General features: G+C 56.7%; 1 protein-coding gene and 1 pseudogene across 1 annotated transcript in view; one reads left to right on the top strand and one right to left on the bottom strand.

Annotated features, from left to right (window-relative positions):
* Positions 1–863: 863 nt before the first annotated feature.
* LMAN2 (lectin, mannose-binding 2) overlaps positions 864–9741 on the bottom strand; it is a 17610-nt gene continuing 8732 nt past the window's right edge. The window contains exons 3-8 of the mRNA XM_012660704.1: positions 6382–6499; positions 5562–5641; positions 5219–5380; positions 5001–5115; positions 2211–2330; positions 864–1162 (exon numbers count right to left, since the gene is read on the bottom strand). Of these exons, the coding sequence (XP_012516158.1) occupies positions 1002–1162; positions 2211–2330; positions 5001–5115; positions 5219–5380; positions 5562–5641; positions 6382–6499 (756 nt within the window). The 3' untranslated portion in view covers positions 864–1001. The remainder of the gene's footprint in view (positions 1163–2210; positions 2331–5000; positions 5116–5218; positions 5381–5561; positions 5642–6381; positions 6500–9741) is intronic.
* On the top strand, positions 6520–8327 carry LOC105823497 (annotated as a pseudogene).

Genomic DNA, 9741 nt, shown 5'->3' with positions numbered 1-9741 from the left:
TGCCTGAGGGCCCGGGCCAGGACTAGAGCCGGCGCTCTGGGCTGCTCCACGGTGGGAGGCCTGGGCGGCGGCAGCAGACCACAGCCTGGGGGAGAGGGCATGGAAGCTGCGGGGGCAGTGACCCCCCTCAGCTGCCACTTCCCTCCACTGCCGGTCACCATCTTTGTCCCCCAAGGTACCGCAAAGGGACTGCCACCTCCGACCGCTGCCTTCTTCCTGGCCCCCCAGCCCCTTGCACATCATGCCGGAGCTCGCTGCCACCGCACCGCCCGCATGGTGCCCCATGCACCCCCAATCCTCTCACCCAGAGGCCTCGCACCTGCGGGAGATGGCAGGGGCCCTGTCCCTAAAACATCACTTGCTGAGTGACACTGGGACCTCCGAGAGCCATGTTTCCCCACCTGGGGAACGGGGCAGGCGCGGCGCCTCCTCCCCGAGGCCGACAGCCGGGAAGCACTGGCTGCGAGTCGTGAGGAGAAAAGAGCAAGTCCCTCAGGACAGTCAAAGGTTGAGGTTGGGTAAGTCACTTTATTTCGCAAATGGTCACACCCTGGGCCCCAGCAAACTGTCCCTCCAGCCTTGCCCGAGTGTCCGCCCTGGGAAGCAGCTCAGGTCACCCAGGTTGGGCACGTCCACTGCCACACCCCCCCCCCACAGGACAAAGCACCGCCCCGTGTCCTCGGGAGCCCACCCCGACGCGGTCAGGGGACCCCTCCAGTGTTCAACAGCTGCCTGCAGGGGCCTCGGCTCAGCACCAGGCACAGCCCCCATCCTGAGACGGCGGCCCTGGGACAGCCTCCGCTCCCGCTGCAGGGACACCAGACCCTCATCCCTGGCCCTGCTGGGCAAGAAGCAAAATGTACGAAAATACTTTAATCGTTTCTTTGAAACAGTTAAGAAAGAAATAAGGTCATCTGTTGTTCTTTTACAATCCCAGTAAAAAAAAGTTCACATTAGTTCCTGGGCCCAAGGTCAGGGCCTTGCCGGCCAGGCGCGTCCGCTCAGTAGAAGCGCTTGTTCCGCTCCTGCCGCTTCTGGAAGACCACGGCCCCCACCACCGCGCACACGATGATGCCCAGGAGCGCGCACAGCAGCAGCAGGAACACCCTCCAGCCCGTCAGCGGCCCGCTGCGGAAGTTCCCTGTGGGGTCATCCACGTTGTCTGTGGGAGGAGAAAGCAGGAGCTGAAAGGGCACGGCAAACGGGGCAGGCTCGGGCTGTGCTCCCGGGACGCGGGTCTAACCGTCCTGACACCAGGTGACTCCCTCACCCACGCCCAGCCACGGCTGGGCACGGGTGAGCTTTGGCAGCATCTGCTGAAGGAACAAGTGGGTCGGTGAGCCTGAGAAGGAATGCCAGCAGGGCAGGCGACACCGTCTGTGGACGCATTCAGCAGCCAGGAACCCTCTGGCCAAAGGCTGCAAAGTGGCGGTTTACAGCAGGGTTTGTTCGGCCCCCAAAACACCTGAAAGCAATCTGCATCTTATAAAAGCAAGACGTCACATAAAACACGGGGCTCTGGCTTCTCCTAAAGGTAGAAAGGCCCGGGCCCCACACTCAGCCCGGGAACCTGGGGCTGGGCCTCCGGGCCCCCACCCGCAGAGCCCGCGCTTCCACTCCCGCACCTTATTCCTCCCACAGAACGTCCTCCCTGTGAGGACAGAGTGGTGGCTAATTAGTGCCCGGGAAGAACTCAGGCCTTGGGTTTTGCAGAAACACAAGTTAACATCCTGGCTCTGCCCCTTTCCAGCGAGGAAAGTTGAGGAATCCACTCCCGGGCCAGCAGCAGCACCTACCTGCAGGTGGCTCACGGGGGGCAGGTGCAGGTGCCTGCACCACGGCTTTCCTAGCCATTATCCCCCGCAGCCAGCACAGGAGGAAGCAGACCCCAGTGCTCATCCGCTCGCTGATTGACTGTCCTTGCTTCAACAGAAACCACACAGCTAGGGTGTCCTCAGGGACAGACTCTCTGAAGACTTCTTTTCTGCCTCATTCATTTGCTCAAAACTCACTGGAGCTGACCAGGCCCAAGCTCCTGGCCTCCAGGAGCTCAGGCAGGACCAGCCAGTGCCACTTGCCAGGGACAGGGCTGACCCAAGAGCCCAGACCACAACCACAACTGGACCAGGCGAGGACCACCCAAGGCCAGCCTCACCCGGCCACATGCCAGGCCACCCAGGCCCGGGCAGGGAGGGGCTGGGCACACGCACCTTTGGGAGACTTGAGGAAACTGACGCTGGGCTCGATCTTGGTCCAGTCGATGCTGTCCTCATCAGGTGTGTGCTCAACCATCAGCTGGAACAGCTTCATGGAGATGATGTCATGATTGTCTGTGGACCGAGAATTAACCTGTCATAACCTAGAGCCAGCCAGCCTCAGGGCACATGGCCCAAGGTCCTCCCCAAAGAGAAGCTGTTGCCCCAACCACACACACTGGCCAGGCCCCAGGGAGGGTGCTGCTCCTGCCCAGCCCCCAGCAGGCGGCATCTAGGGGCTGGAATCTTCCAGAACTGAGCAGTAAGAAACCTGGGAGGAGGCAGAGCGGAGAGAAGAGTAGGAGCTTCATAAGCAAATCATCTGGGTCTAAATCCCGGGTCTGCTGCCCTCTTTGGGGCCAGTTCCTCGTTTCTAAAACGGCAGTGATAATCTCCACCTAGTACGGTTGTCAGGGTGAGTAAATGAGAACATGCGCTAACACACAAGATCTCCTGCCCGACAGGCACATACTTAGAAACCAGGCGAGGGCCAGCGCCCTGATCCTCCCAAGGGCTGGCAGCCGCCAGACGCTCTTATGAAAGAGCCATGTACAGGACGCAGGTAACAACTCTGCGACCAGCTACGGGCTCAACCCTAACGCACAGCGACTGAGCCTGAGGAGAGCTGGGAGGGGCCATGTCCATGCGCCTCTGCTTGTAATAACTGACTGCCCATTTTAGAGATGAGGAGACTGAGCTAAGAGCCCAGACATGGGTCCCGGCCAGCCTGACTCGGCTGTGAGTTCAGCTAACAGACTGGAATCTGAGACAACGCCTGTTTACAAGAGGGAAATTTCTGGAGCCCAGAAAAGGGAGAACTTAACAGCAGGGAGCCAGCAGCCACATGGGCAGGGCCGAGCGTGCACAGCCCTGGAGGTGGAGTGGCCCCGTGCGACAAGGAACACCTCTGGAGTGACTCCAGTTGCCACCTGGGCTCTGCTGCTTCCTGCTTGTCATCCTGGGGAAAATCCCTTCAACTCTCAAGTTCCCCTTGGTCTCAGTTGTGTGAAAAGGCAACGAGGCCCCTACCTGCCTAACCAGAATACATGATGTGACGGCCCCCCAGACACCCGGCACTGACAGCCCCCGTGCGTGGTCAGAGCCACCCTCGCGGCCATCCCCACCACTCTCCACTGAGCTCTCCAACAGCCTCTGCGAGCTTCCCCTGCCCCAGAGCTGGTTCTGCTCCTGTCAGGAACCTTCTGAAGACACGTGCTGAAATACTGGCAGACGAAATCCAAGGCAACCCGGGGAGCTTCAGGGGAAAGGGTTACGGTGGAGCCACATGAGACAAGATTAGCCAGGCACGAGCTGGGTGTTTACAGCAACAGGGAGGCTTGTTAGACCATTGTCTCCTCTTTTAGGCACATAACTGAAATTTCCATATTAAAAACTTTAGTACAAAATCCCAAACAATAACTGTTCTGCGGTCTAAGTGGACCCAAGCACTTCCATAGTGAGAGGGGAGGGTCCTGGCCAGCGCGCAGATTACAGGCCCTGAAAAGGTTTACTGTGAGGATAAACTACCCTTTGTCAGGTCCTCCGTGTGCCAGTTCTGGTCTGCAGGAGCTGGGCCTGGGCCTGGTCCCTCCTGAGGACCCCAAATAGAGGACCGAGAACCACAGCCAAGGGCCACCATCAAGTGCCAGCAGGTCTCGTGACCCAGCAAGGCCTACAGGGGTTAAAGGCACCCCAGTGCTTACTGAGCACCCACCATGGGCCAAGCAAGACAGATCCCTGACTTCATGGAGCTTACGGTTTAGTCGGGGGCGGGGCGGAGATAATAAAATTAATTATATGATAGATTCGAAGATGGTAAATGTTATGAAGAAAAACGAGGCCAGGAAAGATGACGGGAGCGTGTGGGGATTGGAGTGGGTACGATTTTAAATGATGAAATCAAGGAAGGCCACTGAGGTGACATTTGGGCAAGACTCTAGGAGACCAGGGTGAGACATCTAGTCCGAAGGCCTACAGCAGGAGGGTGCAGGTGTGTCCTGCATCTGAGCGGCAGCTGGAGGCCTGGCACGCAGGGGGAGCAGTGAGCAAGGAGTCAGAGGTGGCGGGGCCGAGGAGCGGATGACCACTGCTGGACCACGGCAGCCCTGACCCGGTGAGATGGCAGGCAGAGCGGGGGAGGCCGCGCGAGCTGAGCAGGACTAGGCTGCTGTGCCGGGAAGAGGCGGTCGGGCTGGCATGGAAGGAGGGGACCACTTGGAAGGCCCCGTGGTCCTCCAAGTGGGAGAGGAAGGTGGCTTGGACCTTGCAGGTGTTACGGGGGTGAGACATGGTGGGATGCGCTGTGAAGAGAAAGCCGCGGGGCCTGCTGATGGATTAAAGGTGCCACGGGAGGAAGAACAAGAGTCCAGAATGACACCAAGACTTGTTGGCCTGAGCAAACAGAGGCGCCACGGAAACCCTGGTCCTCAGCAGCGGACACACCGGGGCTGAGGTGAACGGCCGAGGGGAGACGGCGCGCAGGCTGCGGCTAACGCGAGTCTGGAGACAGAAACCTCGGAGTCGACATCACCTAAATGCAAAGCCTCCTGTGGACGGGGAAGGTTGCCAAGAGACTGCTCAAGGACCGAGGCCCGGACAGGCAACATCGACAGACGACGGGAAGATCAGGAAGGCCAGGCGGGCGTGGAAGCAAACAAGGAAGGTGAGTCGTTACCGGGAGCCAGCTCCCCACACGGCAGGGAAGATGCGGGCTGAGAAGGGACTCCTCACTCAGCCGGAACTCACCGGACAGGTCACCGGTGCCGGCTGAGGCTCCGAAGTAGTAGCCGGTGGGCAGGCGCACTCCCGTGATGTCGATGCAGTTCTTCCACTCGTTCTTGTCCTCCAGGTCAGTCATCACCTGTGGGCGCCAGCGCGTCAAGCACCCCGCAGGCCTGGTGCCCACTCCCCGACCCCCTGTGGACCCAGAGCAGGCCTGCCGGCAGCCCCTCCGGTCTGCTCACCGTCAGGCGGCCCCGGGAGTAGCGCACAGCCAGGAAGGTGTCGTGATCCCGGTTGCGGAAGTCGGCCGTGCAGCCCGCCAGCTCGGTCCAGCGCCCATCCTTGCTATGGTCGTAGGACAGGGAGCCATTGTTCACCATCACCGAGATGTACGGGAACACGCGCTGGGACCAAGACACCGGTTACTCCAAGACCAGTCCCGCCTGTCGGGGGAGCAGGGCACCCGCCACCCCAATCCCTGGAGGCTCCTTTTGTGCTGGCACCAGGGGGAAGTCTCAGTCCCCGTCCTCTAGCCAACTGCCCAGTCCTTCCTTTCCTGCTTGGCAGGACAGAGCAGGGGCCTACCTCAGTGGTCTCGTCATTGGGATACGTGTCCAGGAAGATGGCTAAGCCATGGAAGTTGTCTTTGCTTCCAAACACAGGCCCTGCAATTGTAAGGAGATGCTCTCACAATGGGAGATACAGGGGTTGTCCCACAGGTACCTGAAGGCAAGTAATGCCCATTTGGGTAGGGGGCCAGAGAGCCCAGATCACGGGCCACACCCCAGGAGAGAAGGGACCTCTAAAGGGAAAAGCTGGAGTGGAAGGGGGTCTAGGGCACAGCAGAGGGGCCTCAAGTTTGAAGGCTGAACCATGAGGGGCAGCTCCCTGGCCACGTGTTGAGGTGAGTGGCAGGTGCCAAAGGGCTACCCAGTCTACGAAACACAGGTGGAGCTGCAGGAAGGACCCCTACAGGGGAGGCTCTACCCTCTACACCAGGGGCTGCAAACTTTCTGTAAAGGGCCAAGAGGAAACAGGCTTTGTGGGCCACATGCGTTCTCCGTTGCACAGTCTTTATGTTCTTGTTTTTTTAAAAAAATATAACCCTCAAAAATAGGAGCATGGTCAAAACCAGGCCACAAAGGGGCAGAATGCTGAGCTGTGGGACCCAGCTGCTCCTCTCCCGTCAGAGGCCGTCCTCCCAGGGCCAAGCTCCCGCAGGGGTGCAGAACTTTGTCTATGACAAGTGGCAGTTTCTTATCAGGAGAGCACAGTGGAAGGTCCTTGGCCGCACAGCCAAGGGCCACCCCCTTGCCCTGCCCACCCCTCCTCCCTGGTAGGCCAGCAGCCACACCGTCCCCAACTCACCTCCCCCACCCCAGGGCCCTGAGCGGGCACTGCCCACCTGGCGCGAGGCGGTCCCGGGTGTACCACAGGGCAATGCCGTCTCCGTGGAGGTTCTTCTTCCCCAAGCCGTGGACTCTGAAGTGCACGTGCATCTCCCAGTCCTTGAGAAAGCAAGGCTAGAGGGGGAGCGGGGGGAGCAGCTCAGAGCTCCTGGGGCTTTCGAGGAAACTGGAGGTGACACTGGCACAGCCCCGCCCCACAGGCCTAACACCAGGCACTTCCTGGCACAGAGCCAGGGGGCAGGGCCACAAGAGTCACTGACCGTGGACCCCAGGTGAGGCAGGGAGGCCACACAGTGCGCCAAGGCTGCCTGAGGCCCAGACACCGCAGCCTGGACACCAGGCCCCAGGCTGCTCCTGAGCTGGTGGCTCTCACTCTGACTCACCCCCCTCCCTACCAGCACCACCGTCAGCCCTGTTTCCTCTCCACCCCCACCGCTCCTGCCCCGGGGTCTCACGCAGGGTCATCACCCCTGTTTGAGCCATATGATTTACAGAGAACAAATTGAGAGGCAAGAGCTCTTGTCCACAGCAGATAAGTGGATTGAACTGATGTGGCACCCAGCTCTTTCTGACTCTGAGGCTTCTGCTCTGTAGTCTACACTTCCCGTGGCCTCCAGGCCTCTCACATAAATTGCACTGACTCCCTTCTGGCCTCCACCCCCACTGCCTTTGCTTCTCACCAACCTTCCCAAGTGAGGAAAATCAGGCTGAGCCGGTGCCAGCCAGGACTCAAACCCAGGTCTGGCTGACTCCCAAACCCAACTCTTGGTCAGCACACCACCCCGGCCCGGCCTAAGTGCGGTACCAGCGCCAGCGTTGGGGGCTGGCCTGGGTCATGCTCTGGGGCCTCTGGGCCCCCAGATGGAGAGAAGCAGACACCCCGCAGCCATGAATATCGGGGCGGAGCTGTGGGCCCTGCCCACCGGGAGGCCACTGGGGAAGACTACACCTCAGCACAGACTCTGACAAGAATCCACTTTGGAGAAGTCTATGGATGGGTACACGAACAAGCGATTAAACAAACACCCATCAGAAAGGCAAGTAAAACAAGATGCCATTGAACTATCGGAACAGCAACTATTAGAAAGATCATTAACACCCATCGCTGATGAGGATGGAGAGAAACAAACCTCTCAAACGACGGGCAGGACAGTAGATGCTCACGTTTTCTTGGGTGCTATTTGGTTGCTGCAGCTTTTTAACAGAGCATGGCAGATCCCACAAGTACTTACACTTAAAGATAGCAAAGAGACTAAAAGAACAAAAGTCACTTTCAAAGCAGTACTGGTGGCAGCGGGGAACATGGCGGATGGGAAGGCAGAGGGGGAAGCCTGACAAGTCGCAGCGCGCCGGAGCCGCCGGGGGCCCTGAAGCAGCAGCAGAAAAACCTGAGAAAACTAAGACTGTTTCTTTCGGTGATGCCTCCGAGGGAAAAGCTCCAGTCACAGCGCTGAGAAGCGATCGGCTGAAGCAGCAGCTGCGGACCTCCCAGCAAAGCCCACAAAGACCTCCAAGTTTGGACTTGCCACAGGTAGTCAGACAACAGAGACAGCATCACTATACCCACCTAACTTGCATCGAGTAAGCCTAAAGAAACCGTTCCAACTCTCACTGCAAAAACTCCTTCAGTAGCAGAGGCTTTTGATGAAGACGAAGATGGTGAACCGGAGGAAACGCCTCCAGAAGCAAAGATGAGGGAGAACACTGGAAGGGACAGGCCAGCATCAGCTGGACCAAACTCCTTCAGTAAAGGAAAGCATGGGCTTTCCGACAATCGAGACTCTGGGAGCGAAATAGAAAATCTCATCTTGGACATGTCCATGACCATGACAATTAAATGATGTGTTCTGAAATTGGGATGTGGGATGGGTATAAAGTTGAAAGGAACAGTTTCCTTCTTTAAAGAATGGTATAAGACTATATTTGGAGCTGCTTTTTTTTTCTTTTTAAGATCAAGTGGTACACTAATAAACAAGAGTTTGAAATTAAAAAAAAAAACAGTATTGGTGCTATCTTGCCATTTCTGGAAAAAGAAAAAAGCAGTCTATGTGTAGAGGAAAGAAAGAAGTAAAGGAAATAAACCAGCATTGACGATGGTAACCCTGGGAGAGGAAACTCCAGGGAATGTTTACCGTCCATGTTTGAATACTGTATGATGGACGTAGTACTTCTGTAACCAGAAAAGACTCAACCAGAAATAAAAACACTATGCCCCAACGCGGGCACCCTGGCTCGTGCATTCGCTGACTCACCAGACTCACTGCTCCGGCTCCGGGCACCAGGAACCCAGACGACCAGAGCTAGAAGGACTACACAGCAGCGTGTGCTGTGTAAGGCCTCAGAGCCTTCCCAGGTCTGACAGTTCACGGGTTTGGGAGCATCTGCAGATTCTGGAGGGCGTGACTGAGAGGAGATAAGAACTCACTCTCAAGCATAGAAGGAAAAGCAATCTGAGTCCGAGGCCTGCCAAGGGCGATGGAAGGCCTAGCTTTGGGTGGGGTTTGCACAAAGACTGCACCCCAAGAGTAAACTAGACAGGCCCTTCCAGGGACTGCAGCGCAGCTTTAGGTCCTCTCCGTCCCTGAAATTAGACCGAGGGGACTCACCTAGGCCTCAAATTTTTCTAAACAATTGTATAAATGCTATACCTGGCACACAATCATAAATAACCAGGTACACAGAGAAAAATATGAATAAAAATGAGAAAGAGAGAGAAAGATGAGAGAGAAAAAACAAAGAAAACAAGCCAATAGGAACTACAGATATGAGACTTTCAAATGCTTCGTTTACTATGTTCAAGGAGATAAAAGACCAAATGGAGAATTTTGGCAGATAACTGAAATTTTTAAAAATCGTACTAAAAAATTCCAGAACTAAAAAATACAAAAAGTGTAATTAACAACATAATGGATAGGTTTAACAACAGATTAAAAACAGCTGAAGAGTCTATGGCCATACCACCTTGAATGTGCCAGATGTCACCTGATCTCAGAGGCTAAGCAGGGTCGGACCTGGTTAGCACTTGGATGGGGAACCGCCTGAGAATACCGGGTGCTGCAGGCTTTTGCCTCTTCTTGGCCGGGCGGGTGCGATGGCTCATACCTGTAATCCTAGCACTCTGGAAGGCAGAGGTGGGAGGATCACCTGAGCTCAGGAGTTTGAGACCAGCCTGAGTAAAATTGAGACCCTGTCTCTGTAAAAAACAGAAAAATTAGCTGGGCATGGTGGCACATGCCTGTAGTACCAGGAGGATCACTTGAGCCCAGGAGTTTGAGGCTGCAGGGAGCTATGATGATACCACTGCACTCTACCTGAGGTGACACAGCAACATTCTGTCTCCAAAAAAAAAAAAAAAA

Source organism: Propithecus coquereli, unplaced genomic scaffold, assembly GCF_000956105.1.
Source record: "Propithecus coquereli isolate 6110/MARCELLA unplaced genomic scaffold, Pcoq_1.0 Scaffold676, whole genome shotgun sequence".
Classification (NCBI taxonomy): domain Eukaryota; kingdom Metazoa; phylum Chordata; class Mammalia; order Primates; family Indriidae; genus Propithecus; species Propithecus coquereli.
This window is presented reverse-complemented; position numbering and strand designations above follow the sequence as displayed.